Here is a 19,156-nt window from a genome sequence, read left to right on the forward strand (position 1 = left end):
GTTAGTGGCAACGAGGGAGACTGTGGTTGGAGTCCCCTCGCTGTGTTTTACATGCTTTTAGAAGGGCATGAAATGGCTTGGAGGTTGACTTTCATCATATGCAAACTGTTGGCTACCAAAATGCTGCCTTTCCAACAACTGTGGTTATAGGCAATGAGGAACATACTGATGAAGATGAGACGCAGATACCCGATTGGGATGACAACTTAAATATTCGGTCAGGGCAAGAAGAAACTCGGTCTGAGGGGTAGGGGAGTGCAAACACAACAATTGATGATTAAGTTCTAGATCACACCTACTGTCAACCCACAGTCAGACACTCGAGGAGGTCAACAGAGGCGGTGGAGGAGGATGCAACCGACGTCGAAGTAACCTGGCGCCTTCCTGGACACAGTCGGAGCACTGGTAGCACGTCTACAACTGCATCCTCAGCCACCACTCTGCCTCTGAGCATTATTCGGGGTGGATCAACAGGTCGCATGGCCTCTAAGCCTTGCCTAGCCAGGTCCTTTTTTGACATAGAAAAAGATCGCCCAAATTATGTGATCTGTAAAATTTGTCATGGTTCTCTTAGTAGAGGTCAAAACCTCAGCAGTTTGACAACTTCTTCCATGAATCGTCACATGAATAAATATCATATGGCCCGATGGGAAGCTCACCGTGCTGCAATGCGGCCTAGCGGAGCGAACCATCCACCGCCTGCCCCTTCCAGTGCATCCGCGCGCTCGTCATCTTCTAGGACTGTGGGGACAGCTGTCACACCTGTTTTTCCACCCACAACTTCCACCACTGTAACCGCAACAGGCAGTTTGCTTGGTAGGTCGTCAGTTGGTTTGGAAGGGGAAACAAGTGAGTGTGTACAGCTCTCTCAGACATCGATAGCACCAACTTTGGATGAAGGCAACATCATGTCTCCGCCTGCACTTTCCTCACAAAGCTGCATTTTTCCAGGGACACCCGACTCAACACCGTCTACACACAGCAGCCAGATCTCTGTCCCTCAGATGTGGTCAAATAAAAGGCCACTTCCTGCGACCCATGACAAAGCGAAGAGGTTGACTCTATCCCTCTGTAAGCTGTTGACTACAGAAATGCTGCCTTTCCGCCTAGTGGACACACAGGATTTTAGAGACCTTATGTCTGTCGCTGTGCCCCAGTACCAGATGCCTAGTCGCCACTACTTCTCTAAGAAAGGTGTGCCCGCGCTACACCAGCATGTCGCACACAACATCACCGCTTCCTTGAGAAACTCTGTGTGTGAACGGGTGCATTTCACCACCGATACTTGGACCAGTAAGCATGGACAGGGACGTTACATGTCGCTGACTGGCCACTGGGTAACTATGGTGATAGATGGTGAAGGGTCTGCTGCACAAGTCTTGCCGTCCCCACGACTTGTGTGTCAATCCTCTGTCTGTCCAAGTTCCGCCACTGCTTCTGCATCCTCCACCTCATCTGGGTCCTCCACCTCCGCCCCAAGCCTGCCTGGTCAGGCCACCAGCGTTCTCACTGCGCAGAAGGAATCACGCACCCCTCATTACTATGCTGGTAGCAGAGCGCAACGGCATCAGGCGGTCTTTAGCTTGACATGTCTTTGAAATAGGAGTCACACAGCGACTGAGTTGTGGGCAGCTCTGGAGACTGATTTTGATAAATGGTTGTCTCCACTCAACCTGCAGCCTGGTAAGGCCGTGTGCGACAATGCTGCAAACCTGGGTGCGGCCCTTCGCCTGGGCAAGGTGACACACGTGCCTTGTATGGCTCACGTGTTTAACCTTGTTGTCCAGCAATTTTTAACACACTATCCCGGCCTAGATGGCCTTCTGACCAGGGCACGGAAACTGTCTGCAGTGCTCACTTCCGCCGTTCAACCGCCGCACCTGAGCGACTTGCATCGCTCCAGAAGTCTTTCGGCCTGCCGGTTCATCGCCTGAAATGCGATGTGGCGACACGCTGGAATTCAACTCTCCACATGTTACAGCGACTGTGGCAGCACCGGCGAGCCCTGGTGCAATACGTCATGATGTATAGCCTGGGCCAACGAGATGCAGAAGTGGGGCAGATCACCCTGATGGAGTGATCTCAGATCAAGGACCTATGCACCCTTCTGCACAGTTTCGACATGGCGACGAATATGTTTAGCGCTGACAATGCCATTATCAGCATGACGATTACAGTCATTTACATGCTGGAGCACACGCTAAACACTATTCGTAGTCAGGGGGTGGGACAACAGGAAGGGGAGGAACTACAGGAGGATTCATATGCGCAAGACACAACAACATCACCAAGGTCCAGACGTTCATCATCACCAACGCGGCAGGCATGGGACCATGGGGGACAGGGATCAACAAGGGCGCATGGTAGCAGGTGAGATGTTGAGGAAGGTGCAGGAGGACATGAAGATATGGAGGACGAACTGTCCATGGACATGGAAGACTCAGCAGATGAGGGGGACCTTGGTCAAATTTCAGTTGAAAGAGGTTGGGGGGAGATGACAGAGGAAGAAAGAACGGTTAGCACCTCTATGCCACAAACACAGCGTGGACTTGGTGCGCATGGCTGCGCAAGACACATGAGTGCCTTCTTGTTGCACTACCTCCAACATGACCCTCGTATTGTCAAAATTAGAAGTGATGATGACTACTGGCTTGCCACACTATTAGATCCCCGGGACAAGTCCAAATTTTGTGACATAATTCCACCCATAGAAAGGGACGCACGTATGCAGGAGTATCAGCAGAAGCTGTTACTCGATCTTAGCTCGGCTTTTCCACCAAACAACCGTGCAGGTGAAGGGAGTGATTCTCCCAGTTGTAACTTGACAAACATGGGACGGCCTCGTCATCTTCAACAGTCTACCCGTACCAGTAGGACCGTATCTGGTGCTGGTAACAGCAATTTTATGGAATCTTTTCATAATTTTTTTAGACCCTCCTTTGCAAGGCCACCAGAGACAACAAGTCTGACACATAGTCAACGGATGGAGAGGATGATACAGGAGTATCTCCAAATGAACATCGATGCAATGACTTTGCAAATGGAGCCTTGCTCCTTTTGTGCTTCAAATCTAGAAAAATGTCAAGAGCTCTCCAGTTACGCCTCGAAGATTTTGTCGTGTCCAGCTGCCAGCGTTGTCTCTGAACGTGTCTTCAGTGCTGCTGGGTGTGTGCTGACAGATAAGCGCACGCGTCTGTCCAGTGACAATGTGGACAGACTGACGTTCATCAAAATGAACAAGTCATGGATCCAGAAGGAATTTACTACCCCTGTGTCATCCTGGGGAGAGTAAATGCTTGTGGATTTGGAATGTGCTTGATGCAAATCAAAACATCCTGTTTGCAACTAGGGCACAAGTGCTGCCACTGATAAGGTGTCTGTGTGGGGCCCAATTTTTGGAAAAAAAGGGAGACTCCGCTTGGAGTAACCCTTGCTTGCTGTGTTTTTTAAAAATGATACAAGATGAACAGATCTGAAGGCAAGATGAAGCCAACATCATGTCTCCGCCTGCACTTTTCTCACAAACCTGCATTTTTCCAGGGACACCCTACTCAACACCGTCTACAGACAGCAGCCAGATCTCTGTCCCTCAGATGTGGTCAAATAAAAGGCCACTTACTGCGACCCATGACAAAGCTAAGTGGTTGACTCTATCCCTCTGTAAGCTGTTGGCTACCGAAATGCTGCCTTTACGCGTAGTGGACACACAGGATTTTACAGACCTTATGTCTGTCGCTGTGCCCCAGTACCAGATGCCCAATCACCACTGCTTCTCCAAGAAAAGCATGCCCGCGCTACACCGGCATGTCGCACACAACATCACCACTTCCTTGAGAAAATCTGTGTGCGACAGGGTGCATTTCAACACAGATACTTGGACCAGTAAGCATAGACAGGGTCATTACATGTCACTGACTGGGCACTGGCAAACTATGGTGAGAGATGGAGAAGGGTCTGCTGTACAAGTCTTGCCGTCCCCACGAGTTGTTTCAATCCTTGTTCTGTATGTAGAAGTTAATACACTGCTTCTGCCTCTTCAACCTCGTGTGGGTCCTCTACCTTTGCGCAAACCCTGTGTGGTCAGGCCACCCTTCCTTGCAACTGCGCACAAGGACTACCACACACCTCCTTACTATGCTGGCAGCAGAGCTCAATGCCATCAGGCGGTCAAAGTTTTACTTTGAAATGTATGGGAAATGTGAGTCACACCGCTATTACAGAGAATAGTAGTCAGGCAGGGTCAAAACATTAATTGAGGAACAGGAACAGAATGGGACGGCCAGGACTTAATCAGAAAACAAGCAGAGGTGAAATGCGTATCGGCCAACAAGGTACATAAACAGCAAGCAGGAAAAGTAGTCAGGTAACAAGCACACAAAATCATAAAACTGAACTGGGGGTAAAATTAACCAGAGGTTCATAGCTATGTCTGGCAGTGGTCTGCAGACAGGATGGGCATAAAAAAGGGTGTGGTGTCTTCCCATTGGTTGTAGCTGAATGATGGTATTTCATCTGTGAGATACCCACCAGCTACATTCAGCCAGAGATTCTGCATCTGTCAAGGTAATGCAGCCCAGTGGGTGAGCATAACCTGCGTCCACCTGCGCCGCTGGCATCGACTACTCTCCCATCATCAGCACTATTCATGAAAGGAACACGTTGTCACCTGGCGACCGGAGTACAAATTGACGGAGCGGACTCCGTTGGTGACTTAACAGCCGTGTGCGGCAATGATGCAAACCTGGCTGCGGGCCATCCTCAGGGCAATGTGACACACGTGCCTTTTATGGCTCACGTGTTGATCCGAATTCTCCAGCAATTTTTAAAACACCATCACGGCCTACATGGCCTTGTGCAGCGGGCACGCTCGCTATGTGCTCACTTCCATCGTGCGCACACAGCAGCTCAACAACTTTCATCACTCCGGAAGTCTTAGGGTCTGGCAGGTAAATGCCGGAAATGCGATGTTCCGACACGCAGGAATTGGAATCTGCACATGTTGCAGCGTGTGTGGCAGCACCGCAGAGCCCTGCTGAAATACGGTAAGACATATAGCCTGGGATAAGTTGATCCAGAGGTGGTGCAGATCACGCTGCTGGAGTGGTGTCAGATCAAGGACCTATGCACCCTGCTACACAGTTTTGAAATGTCGACGAAGATGTTTAGCACTGGCAATGTCATTCTCAGCGTGACAATTCTGGTCATCTACATGATGGAGCACACTGTAATTATTATTCGGAGTCAGGTGTTGGGACAAGAGGAAGGGGAGGAAGTACAGGAGGAGTCATATGCGGAAGGGATAACAAGATCTACGAGGTCCAGATGGTCAGCGGCACCTATGCGGCAGTCATGGTGAGGGAGAGGGATTAACAAGGGCGCATAGTATCAGCAAAAAGTGTTGATGAAAGTGCAGGAGCCCATGAAGAAATGGAGGACGAACTGGCGATGGGCATGGAAGACTCAGCAGATGAGTGAGAGCTTGCTCACATTTCGGTTGTGCGAGGTTGTGGGTAGAGGGCAGAGGAAGGATGCACGATTCTCACCTCTCTGCCACCAACACACCAAGGACTTGGTCCTCCTGGATGCACAAGACACATGAGCGCCTTCTTGCTGCACTACCTACATGACCCTCGGATTGTATGAATTTGAAGTAATCCTGAATACTGGGTTGCCACACTGTTAGATCCCCGGTACAAGACAAAATTTGGCGAACTAATTCCTGCCATAGAAATAGACGCACGTATACAGGAGTATCTGCAGAATGTGGTACGCAATCTTAGATCTACTTTTCCACTAAACACCAGTGCTGCACAGAGTGAATCTCAACACTTTGTCATGGATAGGAGGAAATGGTCTTTTACTTGTCCACATCGGAGGGACCGAGGGATGGCTGCTGTGCTGAGATGGCGTTGAGTACGGTGTCCCTGCACAGTTGCACTTTTGGTCATATCCCAAAATGAGTTGAAAAAGGACAGATGCTGTTGGAAAGGGGAACAGGTGTGTTGGAAAGGGGAAAAAAATTTTGGTCCGTGGATTTGGTGGTTAAACAACTGTAACATTTGCTGAAGAAACAACATCTGTTACAGTGGGACTGGCAGATTTGGATAAAGTGGTATATAATCTGTGACCGCTATATAACAAAAATTAATAAGAAAAGAAAGAGAAAGGTATATATCACCTTCAGCAGTCAGTGTCCACCGTGCTCCCAGTTGGAAAAGGAGAGGTTGGCAACTTGAAGGTTTGGTGGAGGATACAGAGCTGTGTGGCTATGAAACTAATAGTAGCCTGAACCGAGTTAGACGCCATTCGGATCTGGAGACTGTGAGCCCTGTTAGCGTCACAGGGTCCACATGCCCACCCAGCCCAGGAACTCCCTGTTAACAACACAGGGGCCATTGAGTACGCTGACCGTGTGCGTAGGGGCCACACCTGTGGACAGCAGGCGCATCAGCAGCAGCAGGCCTGTTAATGCCACTGGGCTGCACAAGCAGGACTGTTAGGACAGGAGCTGGTCTTAACCGTTCTGCGTTACCAACTGTGGTGGTGGCCTGCATCCACCACCCTATCCCTGCCTACCTCTGGCCTAAAGCCGCAATGGGTTCAACACATGGAGGTGTGCTCTTTCGGAGCATAATAGAAGACTGCGCACCTCCTTGTTGGCTCCAGCCCCTTTTATAACCTGGGTCCGCCCCAAACCAGGGTGAACCACAATGCACCTCCTGGAGACAAAAGCAGAGTGACACGTCATGAGTGGCATAACTAGCGTCCTATTTGGAAACGCAACTTCAATGATGACCTCATGGCTGCCATGACCCAAACACCTCACCAGTCATCGTCTGACCATCAATAATGCGGTGACAAGTCATAGGTGTGGGCCTCTGCAAGCCATTTGGGAGGACACCTGATGCCCTGTGGTCTATATGGGACCCCCACATCAGGGCCAGGGCCAAAGAGTTCATTACCGGACCTAGTCTCTGATGCAGGAAGTGCCTGAGCATGCTCAGTAGCATGAAATACAGTCTCTGAAAAAAGACTATCAGCTTTAGCATGGTGTCTAGGCACAAAACAGGACTTAGACCCGGCACAGAATGCAAGCACCTGTGCAAAGAGGCTTTTCACACTTAGTGTGGGAGCATGCGCTGTATCCCGAAATGAAGACTTAGCGTCAGGAATGGCACAGTCAGGCTGAGCATACTCACTAGGCGAAACACTGTAATTATGCTGCAGCTGGGGTACATCGGCACACGCATGCGCACTAGCTGCCTCTCCACACTTAGACGTGGAGGGGAAATTTGTCTTGGAGATGCTGTCTATGAACAGAAGGAAAAGCTAAAGGAAGCCTGACTTTCTATCCCTCCGAATTATGAAATGCAGCAATGAATTCCATGAGTTTGCTATAACATTAGCGTAGCTAAATGTGCATGAGGGTGTGATGTAGAGGTGCTAGAAATAGCTTGTCACCAGTGGGGCACTAATGGAATACAACAGCCAGTTCTATGATGCCACAAAATGGCAGTATTTTGTGCTATCATTATAGCTTATTAAAAACAGAGCACGAGGTTGTCATGCAGAGGTGCTGCACATAGATTTGCAGTAGTGTGAATAGACAAAAGTACAATAGCCACGTTTAGGATACAACTAGGTACAGTGAGTGTTTGCTACTATAAATGGCTGAGTTTAAAAAAGTTTGAGTGTGCAATGCAGGCAGACGTGCTGCAAATAACGTTCCAATACTGTGAATTGACAAAAGTAAAATAGCCACGTTTAGGATACAACTAGGTACACTGAGTGTTTGCTACTATAAATGGCTGAGTTTAAAAAAGTTTGAGTGTGCAATGCAGGCAGACGTGCTGCAAATAACGTTCCAATACTGTGAATTGACAAAAGTACAATAGCCACGTTTAGGATACAACTAGGTACACTGAGTGTTTGCTACTATAAATGGCTGAGTTTAAAAAAGTTTGAGTGTGCAATGCAGGCAGACGTGCTGCAAATAACGTTCCAATACTGTGAATTGACAAAAGTACAATAGCCACGTTTAGGATACAACTAGGTACAGTGAGTGTTTGCTAGTATAATGGCTGAGTTTAAAAAAGTTAGAGTGTGCAATGCAGGCAGACGTGCTGCAAATATCGTTCCAATACTGTGAATAGACAAAAGTAAAATAGCCACGTTTAGGATACAACTAGGTACACTGAGTGTTTGCTACTATAAATGGCTGAGTTTAAAAAAGTTTGAGTGTGCAATGCAGGCAGACGTGCTGCAAATAACGTTCCAATACTGTGAATTGACAAAAGTACAATAGCCACGTTTAGGATACAACTAGGTACACTGAGTGTTTGCTACTATAAATGGCTGAGTTTAAAAAAGTTTGAGTGTGCAATGCAGGCAGACGTGCTGCAAATAACGTTCCAATACTGTGAATTGACAAAAGTACAATAGCCACGTTTAGGATACAACTAGGTACAGTGAGTGTTTGCTAGTATAATGGCTGAGTTTAAAAAAGTTTGAGTGTGCAATGCAGGCAGACGTGCTGCAAATAACGTTCCAATACTGTGAATTGACAAAAGTACAATAGCCACGTTTAGGATACAACTAGGTACAGTGAGTGTTTGCTAGTATAATGGCTGAGTTTAAAAAAGTTAGAGTGTGCAATGCAGGCAGACGTGCTGCAAATATCGTTCCAATACTGTGAATAGACAAAAGTAAAATAGCCACGTTTAGGATACAACTAGGTACACTGAGTGTTTGCTACTATAAATGGCTGAGTTTAAAAAAGTTTGAGTGTGCAATGCAGGCAGACGTGCTGCAAATAACGTTCCAATACTGTGAATTGACAAAAGTACAATAGCCACGTTTAGGATACAACTAGGTACACTGAGTGTTTGCTACTATAAATGGCTGAGTTTAAAAAAGTTTGAGTGTGCAATGCAGGCAGACGTGCTGCAAATAACGTTCCAATACTGTGAATTGACAAAAGTACAATAGCCACGTTTAGGATACAACTAGGTACAGTGAGTGTTTGCTAGTATAATGGCTGAGTTTAAAAAAGTTTGAGTGTGCAATGCAGGCAGACGTGCTGCAAATAACGTTCCAATACTGTGAATTGACAAAAGTACAATAGCCACGTTTAGGATACAACTAGGTACAGTGAGTGTTTGCTAGTATAATGGCTGAGTTTAAAAAAGTTAGAGTGTGCAATGCAGGCAGACGTGCTGCAAATAACGTTCCAATACTGTGAATAGACAAAAGTACAATAGCCACGTTTAGGATACAACTAGGTACACTGAGTGTTTGCTACTATAAATGGCTGAGTTTAAAAAAGTTTGAGTGTGCAATGCAGGCAGACGTGCTGCAAATAACGTTCCAATACTGTGAATTGACAAAAGTACAATAGCCACGTTTAGGATACAACTAGGTACACTGAGTGTTTGCTACTATAAATGGCTGAGTTTAAAAAAGTTTGAGTGTGCAATGCAGGCAGACGTGCTGCAAATAACGTTCCAATACTGTGAATTGACAAAAGTACAATAGCCACGTTTAGGATACAACTAGGTACACTGAGTGTTTGCTACTATAAATGGCTGAGTTTAAAAAAGTTAGAGTGTGCAATGCAGGCAGACGTGCTGCAAATATCGTTCCAATACTGTGAATAGACAAAAGTACAATAGCCACGTTTAGGATACAACTAGGTACACTGAGTGTTTGCTACTATAAATGGCTGAGTTTAAAAAAGTTTGAGTGTGCAATGCAGGCAGACGTGCTGCAAATAACGTTCCAATACTGTGAATTGACAAAAGTACAATAGCCACGTTTAGGATACAACTAGGTACACTGAGTGTTTGCTACTATAAATGGCTGAGTTTAAAAAAGTTTGAGTGTGCAATGCAGGCAGACGTGCTGCAAATAACGTTCCAATACTGTGAATTGACAAAAGTACAATAGCCACGTTTAGGATACAACTAGGTACAGTGAGTGTTTGCTAGTATAATGGCTGAGTTTAAAAAAGTTAGAGTGTGCAATGCAGGCAGACGTGCTGCAAATAACGTTCCAATACTGTGAATAGACAAAAGTACAATAGCCACGTTTAGGATACAACTAGGTACACTGAGTGTTTGCTACTATAAATGGCTGAGTTTAAAAAAGTTTGAGTGTGCAATGCAGGCAGACGTGCTGCAAATAACGTTCCAATACTGTGAATTGACAAAAGTACAATAGCCACGTTTAGGATACAACTAGGTACACTGAGTGTTTGCTACTATAAATGGCTGAGTTTAAAAAAGTTTGAGTGTGCAATGCAGGCAGACGTGCTGCAAATAACGTTCCAATACTGTGAATTGACAAAAGTACAATAGCCACGTTTAGGATACAACTAGGTACACTGAGTGTTTGCTACTATAAATGGCTGAGTTTAAAAAAGTTTGAGTGTGCAATGCAGGCAGACGTGCTGCAAATAACGTTCCAATACTGTGAATTGACAAAAGTACAATAGCCACGTTTAGGATACAACTAGGTACAGTGAGTGTTTGCTAGTATAATGGCTTAGTAACAATGAGTTGTAGTGTGCAATGCAGGCAGACGTGCTCTGCAAATGTCTTTGCACTAGTGGGACTATAGCAAAGTCCAATAGCCACGTTTAGGATGCCACTAGGTACACTGAGTGTTTGCTAGTAAAATTGCTTAGTTTAAAAAAGTTGGAGTGTGCAATGCAGGCAGATGTGCTCTGCTAATATCTTTGCACTAGTGGGACTATAGCAAAGTCCAATAGCCACGTATAGGATGCCACTAGGTACACTGAGTGTTTGCTAGTATAATGGCTTAGTTAAAATGAGTTTGAGTGTGCAATGCAGGCAGACGCGCTATGCAAATGTCTTTGCACTAGTGGGACTATAGCAAAGTCCAATAGCCACGTATAGGATGCCACTAGGTACACTGAGTGTTTGCTAGTATAATGGCTTGGTTTTAATGAGTTGGAGTGTGCAATGCAGGCAGACGCGCTCTGCAAATGTCTTTGCACTAGTGGGACTATAGCAAAGTCCAATAGCCACGTATAGGATGCCACTAGGTACACTGAGTGTTTGCTAGTATAATGGCTTGGTTAGAATGAGTTGTAGTGTGCAATGCAGGCAGATGTGCTCTGCTAATGTCTTTGCACTAGTGGGACTATAGCAAAGTCCAATAGCCACGTATAGGATGCCACTAGGTACACTGAGTGTTTGCTAGTATAATGGCTTAGTTAAAATGAGTTTGAGTGTGCAATGCAGGCAGACGCGCTATGCAAATGTCTTTGCACTAGTGGGACTATAGCAAAGTCCAATAGCCACGTATAGGATGCCACTAGGTACACTGAGTGTTTGCTAGTATAATGGCTTGGTTAGAATGAGTTGTAGTGTGCAATGCAGGCAGATGTGCTCTGCTAATGTCTTTGCACTAGTGGGACTATAGCAAAGTCCAATAGCCACGTATAGGATGCCACTAGGTACACTGAGTGTTTGCTAGTATAATGGCTTAGTTAAAATGAGTTTGAGTGTGCAATGCCGGCAGACGCGCTATGCAAATGTCTTTGCACTAGTGGGACTATAGCAAAGTCCAATAGCCACGTATAGGATGCCACTAGGTACACTGAGTGTTTGCTAGTATAATGGCTTGGTTTTAATGAGTTGGAGTGTGCAATGCAGGCAGACGCGCTCTGCAAATGTCTTTGCACTAGTGGGACTATAGCAAAGTCCAATAGCCACGTATAGGATGCCACTAGGTACACTGAGTGTTTGCTAGTATAATGGCTTGGTTAGAATGAGTTGTAGTGTGCAATGCAGGCAGACGCGCTCTGCAAATGTCTTTGCACTAGTGGGACTATAGCAAAGTCCAATAGCCACGTATAGGATGCCACTAGGTACACTGAGTGTTTGCTAGTATAATGGCTTGTTTAGAATGAGTTGTAGTGTGCAATGCAGGCAGACGCGCTCTGCAAATGTCTTTGCACTAGTGGGACTATAGCAAAGTCCAATAGCCACGTATAGGATGCCACTAGGTACACTGAGTGTTTGCTAGTATAATGGCTTAGTTATCAGTTGGAGTGTGCAGAGGACAAGAGGGTACAGTGGCAGGATTGTGGTGCTCTGGGTAGAGGAATGGAAGCCTGCCTTTCTATTCCCTCCTAATGGTGAAATGCAGGTAGGAAATCCCTGACCTGGGCTACACAGACGCTGTTGCTGTTTGCAGGACCTGTCACCTATGGCTCTCTGACCCTGCCGGTTGGAGCCCTTAAAAGGACTGCTATAAAGTGCTCTCCCTAAGCTGTCTAACGCTGTGTATGCAGCGCATACAGCTGTATCGGCTATAGGACTCAGGAAGACGGAGCTGCGACAGTGATGTCTGACACCAAAGACGCAGAAGGCAGATAATGGCGTCCGTGAAGAAAATGTCCGGTTTTATAATGCAGGGACATGTGACATGCAGATCCTATCACACATGCCGTTGCTTCTCTGGCTCAAAGTCCACTTAGCTGTGTGTGTGTCTGGGATTGGCTGACATGCTGGCCCGCCCCACAAGACGCGCGCACTTAGGGAAGGAAGACAAGAAAAAAAAAAAAAAAAAATGGCGATCGCCATTATAGAAACAGCAGTGATCTGAAGGCGCTGTTCACGCACACTATACACTGAAATGTGATAATAGTTTGATTCACAGAGTGACTTACACTATTACAGCAGAAACCAAGCTATGATTTAGCTGTTTTTTGGCTGCTAGAACCGTTCTCGAACGTTTCTAGAACTACCGAGCTTTTGCAAAAAGCTCGAGTTCTAGTTCGATCTAGAACATGCCCCAAAATCACTCGAGCCGCGAACTGGAGAACCACGAACCACGAACCGCGCTCAACTCTAATAAAGAGGCTGGTGTGTTAATGCAAAAATGAGAGATGTCACTTTATGATTTGGATTCAACTTTTCCAATGGTAAAATACTGTGAATTTTTACCTTTATTTAAAAGGGGAGAGTGGAATTTGTGAGAAGCAAGATAGTAAATTTTGAAGGAGTAAGCAGAGTATGGCGCACCTCTATGAGACAATGATGCGCCGCCCTCTCAAGCTCCCCACTTTGTTATGGTTCTTCCTCACTATCCTAAAGGGTGCTTTACACGCTGCGACATCACTAGCGATAGCTAGCGATGTCGTGCGCGATAGGACCCGCCCACGCCGCTGTTTCGTCATGGGGGTGATCACTGCCGTAGCGAACAATATCGCTGCGGCAGCATCACACGCACATACCTGCTTAGCGACGTCGTTGGAGACACCGAACAATCTCTCTTTTAAGGGGGCGGTGGTTCGTTCGGCGTCACAGCGGCGTCACTAAGCGGACACACAATAGCAGAGGAGGGGCGGAGATGAGCAGCCGGAACATGCCGCCCACCTCCTTCCTTCCTCATTGCCGGTGGACGCAGGTAAGGAGATGTTCGTTGTTCCTGCGGTGTCACACATAGCAATGTGTGATGCTGCAGGAACAACGAACAACCAGCGGCATGCACCACCAACGATATTCTGAAAAGGAGCGACGTGTCAACGATTAACGATTTTTGACGTTTTTGCGATCGTTGATCCTCGCTCCTTTTAGTCACACACAACGATATCGCTAAGGGCGCTGGATGTGCGTCACGAACACCATGACCCCGACGATATATCATTAGCGATATCGTTGTGTGTAAAGTACCCTTAAGTCAGTGCTACAGGGCCTTCTTTATTCACAGGAAGGTATAAATCTTCAGATGCTTCACATTTTTAGGGTATGGGCAATAGGATTTACATTTCTTTACAAGTTTTCCCAAGGAAGCAATAACTCTTTTTCACTCTCTTCTGGTTGTGCCTCAATTGTATACTCCATAGGAGGTCATTCACACTGAGGACACCATCTTCTCTGCACAGCCTCTAGTAGGGTGTGTAGGCTGCAACATCTGTTCGGCTCAACACACACCTCAATTCTGTGTCTCCTGTTTGGCTGTAGTCACTACTCATACCTTCTCAAATACTACTTGCCAATTTTTCAGAAGTATATAACTTTACTCAGAAGCTTTCCCTATGCTAGATAGTTCTTGGTGGAGCTACTCCTAATCCACTCACACAAGCTGGGACACTTCTCCTGTCAAGTGGATATGGTCTTTGCTCTCAGGCATAAGCTATCACACTCACCTGCAGCGCTCACTCTTACACACCAATTGACATAAGCATCTGAGCTTCCCCATTTGGTGATGGTCTCACTTATCCCTATCTAAATTTGGGGAGGAACAATAGGTGAGTGCTGCCTATTCTCTAGTCTCAAATACTTTACATATAGATGGTGCACAGCTGGGTTTTATCCAATGTCTTGGAGGTGAAATATTTTATAAATAGATTGTGAGCCCCAATGTGGACAAAGTTGTTGATGTTTCTAAAGCATTGTGAAATTAATGGGGCTAAATAAATATATATATATATATATAAATAAGTAATTAATATTATTAGTATTATTATTATTATTACTATAATAGGTACCTATGCATAATTGACAAGCTCAATTCCGCAGAATTCTGGTTTTGTTTATACCAAAAACTTTCCTTTATGACTTATTTTATATTTATCATGTATTTTAAAGAGGTATGGTCATTTGAAAATATCATGGGGAAGAAATGACAGAATAGAGGCTCCTAAGCTGGACCTCAGACTTGAAAGCCTGCGCTGTCCCTTATCTTAGAATTAGGCTTAATGGTAGGAAGGTCTGAGCCCCCAGCATGACCCTGACTACTGTCTGAGCTCTGATCTTACTCCCCCTCTCCCCCACTCTTGGAGCGGGCTGGAAACACAATAACGAAATCCCATGGATACGATACGGACAGGGGGGAATGAAAACTCATACACACTGCACACAAACACAAAGGAGAGACTATACATGTACAGGGGAATAAAGAAAAAAGGAAGGAAGTAAATGCACAACAGGGAAACTTCCACACCACTCAAAATAGCAATACAGATCATCAAAGACTGGATCACCACAAAGGCCAGAATTGCTGGGGCTATGCTGAAGCTATTATCAGCTCAGAACCACAGGTTCCCTTACCTTAAATAGGAAAGGGACAGCTGGGGGTGTTAATTAGCAACTCGCTCCTAGAAGATGCACCCAAATCGACCAGAATTAACTCCTACAGGGCTGGGGGGCAAAGGAAATAAATCATCTTACGCGCGGCTGAGCAAGTTGGAGACTTCAGGTTGCCTGTCAAATGCTACAATGTAAACAGAGTCTGACAGCGTAGCGGAACCCTGCAAGTCTGGAACCAAATATTGAATGACAGAAAAAGTGTGTGGATTGGCTACAAAGAGGGTGGGGTCTAACATGGAACAGCATGTCCCAAGAAATGTACCAACATTTCTGGGCAAAATAAGCCACCTATTCGGTGGTGGTGTAAACTTAACCTATACAATCTTAAAGGGACTCTATCAGCTGAGAATGACTGTTCAAACTAAGTACAGGTGCATTATGGTGGGGTCAAACTTTTAAATACACCTGCTTGTTTTCCATCTATCTCCATCATTCTCTGTCTCTATAAAGAGCTGTCAATCAAAAACGTTTGGGTGGAGAAAGAGGAAAAACAATCATGTGGGAGGGTGTACTAAAGTGATTAGCCACCATGATTCACGAGCGCTGGTACTTGGTTTGAACAATCATTATGTCCTAACAGAGTCCCTTTAAATTACGCCAGATCTATCAAACAGCATGTAACACTATGATAAATCTGGCACATTGTAAGATTACCTAGTCAAAGTCTAAACTGTCTAAGAATTAGAAAGCTTTGATATGTCTTGTGAGCTATATTTTTGTCACTTTCTAATATTGTAGATAATTGAGTTGAGTTTGTCTCAAACTTTTGGCTTTGAGTATTAGTGGAGCTGTATGAACCTTATTTTTTCAGATTTCTAACCCACCAGGAGAGCTGTTTTATGATATTTGCATCTTTTCTGGAGCCTTCTGATGATCTTGTTACCTCATATAAGGACCTCATATAAGTGTTTTGGTTAATAAGCATTAAAAAGATTCTAAAGCATGATTCTCTATACATAATTTTTAAGTGTTATTGACTCACCCCAGGGCTTTGGGGTACTTAGTCCTGGACTGTATATTACTGGGATATTTCACTGTGTGGCCGTTGCCCGGTTCCGTGACCCTGGTGGTTGCTTGAAAGGGGATTTTGTACAAGGGAAAAATAAAATTAAAATGAAGTGTTTTTACTGATGCCATTTGCGGTATGCGGCTATATGGGAAAACCGCCTCTGCAAAGTCTCTCGGTGCTGGGGCTGGTGGTATTAGGCAGCCAAGATGTGATGGCTCTCCGCAAGTAGAGCTAGGCCCCAGGGGAGGATGATGTAGTAGTATATTGATGCAGAGGTGCAGGAAGAATTCAGACAACACAGGGGCTACGATTTAACTTGTGCTTTACTCACTGGTTTGGAGCTGCTGCAATCCGGCTGGTGCTGGTTTTTACCAATCTGGTATTCCCTTTGTCCCAGCGCTGGTATAGTGACCTGGTGAGCTTTACTTCCTTGCACCCGTCTGTAGTTGGTGGTCCCCGTGGCCTGGACCGTTTTGGGGGTCCCCTCCTGTTGTCACTGTCTTGGCCCGTATGACAGGCAGCTTGGACCTCTCTTGGGTTGGACCTCTGTCCCCGTTCCCAGGTTCCCTCTTTGCTGTTTGGCCCCGGACACTAACGTCGGTGAGGTCCTTGATGGTCCCCTCCCCGGGCAAGTATTTATCAGGTGAGCTTGTATCATCCTCCTGAACTAGGGCCCAATGCTCAGTTCTGTGAGTACTGACACGTACTCTCCTTTCGACTGTACTCCGTTTTCTCAGTTAGTCACTTTACACTTTCCGTCTTTGTACTGACTTCTGACTAACTTTCTGTCTGACTTCTCACTATCTGACAAGATGTCCATTGTCCGTCCACTCCACTGACTAGCCCTTCCTCCTCCCAGGTTTCTAACTAGTGGATTGTATGAGTCCCAAACAATAGGTGGCCATCCATCAGTTCAATCTCTAGCTCGTCACCAGTTTGGGGAAAAGGGCGTGGATGTGTGTGTTTGTGGTGTTTTACCAGCACTGGTCTTCCAGGAATCCGGGGTTAGATATTGTACCCTGTGGCACCTGACACTCAGGGGCGCCAAATTATCATATCAATGTAATATTTATTTCTGTCTAAGCAATGCAAACCATGCCTGATTTAAGAATTCTTACCTTTTGTTCATTATTACAGGGATTGACAGGACCTGACGGAACCCCAGGACCTTCTGGACCAAGAGGACAAAAGGTAGACATTGAATATTGGAAAGCTAGCCGTAATGAATTTGAGAAAAAGAACATGAGAAGATCATACATGACACAAACCACTGGAAAAGGGGATATGATAAAAAAATAAAATGAATGGTAAATAAAGTAGAATTGCCCAAAGGAGATTGATGAGGGAAATACTGTGGTTAGTAGTAACTGCTCTGCATCATCAATATTTTACCCAAATTTCCCAGTGCTTCATCAGTCTACAGCAGGCTGTACGATGCCAACTGATTGTATACTGTAGAATGTTGTAAAGCCACCTATCTACTGATGGAGTGTCTCTGTCTCCTTCTGGTAATAAAGGGATAGTAACAGTATATGTGGGATTTGCTATATTTATCAAAGGTCAGCTAGTGTAGTGATCATCTGCCGACTTCATTATACCTATTGTGAAATGTTTTAATCATTAATATGAACTCTTATCACATTTTACTCTTTCAGGGTGAGCCTGGATTGCCAGGTTCCCGTGGTTTGTCGGTAAGTGACAATAACAGATTAATGGCCTTTCAGTGCCATTTGTAAAAATGATTAACATGCATTAACAACTAATAGGAAACAAAATGCCTGGCATTCTTGTGGCAGTATGTGCATTAAATGTAATAATTTCTCAGTATAAATGTACCAAACCAAGCTATGTCACACCATACATGTAATTTATCATTGGAGAACATTGACACCTGAAACGTAGCCTAGAGATGCAGTCACCACTCCACAGGCTTTTGAATTCTAATCTACTGGCCTTTCTTGCTTTATAATTGTTTGTACAATGCTTGGAAGAAACATGACAGTAGATTCGTGCTGTGTAAATCATTGGTATGATCAATGAGACAAAGGCTTTTTTGTTTTTATTATGTTGTTATATAGTTTAAAAAGCCATCTATGGACTATGTGATTTGGATGACTAGTCCGTGGCAGATGCTGATAGCTTCTCCCTACCAGGCTCCTGTAGGCTGACAGGTCCCTCTATTTGTCATGACTCTCATGGCTGTCTCCCTGTTTTTGGAGACTAGTGGCAGCCTGAGGACCGGAGCCCCTCATCTCTATCTGGGACTCTGCATTTAAATGTTGTTTTATTTCCTTTGGTCTTGAAGTAGTTAATCTCAGGTTTTCTGCTAGCAGCTCTCCTGCAGTTAAGGTCATCTGCATCTGCTTGGTAGCCACACCCCTTTGTGTTTAAATAGCTATGTCTCCCAACAATCTTTGCTGACTATACAAAGCTATTTGTTTGCAAGCCGCCTTAGTGGAAGGAGCTGCTGTGGATTCTTCTGAATTGTATCCTCTCCATTTTGGTTGTTTATCCCGTTTGCTTCCCCTACCCTCTTGTCTTATTAGTGCAGCAGTGGCTTTAGTGAACCTCACCCACCTCTCACTAATTAGGGCATCTATAGGGTTTTCATAGGGACCTATTCATAAATAAAAGCTTTTTGTTTGCTTTAAACGCATTGACGTTTCCATGTTCCTATTATGCCCTAAACATGTATGTGTAATGGGCTTTTAATTTTTGTAATAAACTTTTCATTTTATTTATGCTGGTGCTGGATTATCTCGATTTTATTTCGTCTTCACCTGGGAGCCAGACCAGAATTTCCGACCACCACACCCTTCAATCATTCTCCAGGGAGCTGCTATTATCTTCTCTGATACTACAACCCCATAGAAATCCAAAAATCAGCAGAATAAGAGGGTCTTAAACAAAGACAAATAATATAGCTTAGCCTTATTCACTCTTTGGAGGACCACCTTCTCCTTGCTGCTAGTTGGCGAGGATACCAGAGGTCAGACACCCACCAATTACACATTGATCATTTATT

General features: G+C 45.2%; 1 protein-coding gene across 1 annotated transcript in view; it reads left to right on the plus strand.

Annotated features, from left to right (window-relative positions):
* COL9A1 (collagen type IX alpha 1 chain) overlaps positions 1–19,156 on the plus strand; it is a 287,994-nt gene that overhangs the window by 125,870 nt on the left and 142,968 nt on the right. Inside the window, exons 11-12 of the mRNA XM_075338439.1 lie at positions 17,269–17,322; positions 17,787–17,822. Coding sequence (XP_075194554.1) covers positions 17,269–17,322; positions 17,787–17,822 — 90 coding nt within the window. The remainder of the gene's footprint in view (positions 1–17,268; positions 17,323–17,786; positions 17,823–19,156) is intronic.

The sequence above is a fragment of the Anomaloglossus baeobatrachus genome, chromosome 3 (assembly GCF_048569485.1).
Source record: "Anomaloglossus baeobatrachus isolate aAnoBae1 chromosome 3, aAnoBae1.hap1, whole genome shotgun sequence".
Classification (NCBI taxonomy): Eukaryota; Metazoa; Chordata; class Amphibia; order Anura; family Aromobatidae; genus Anomaloglossus; species Anomaloglossus baeobatrachus.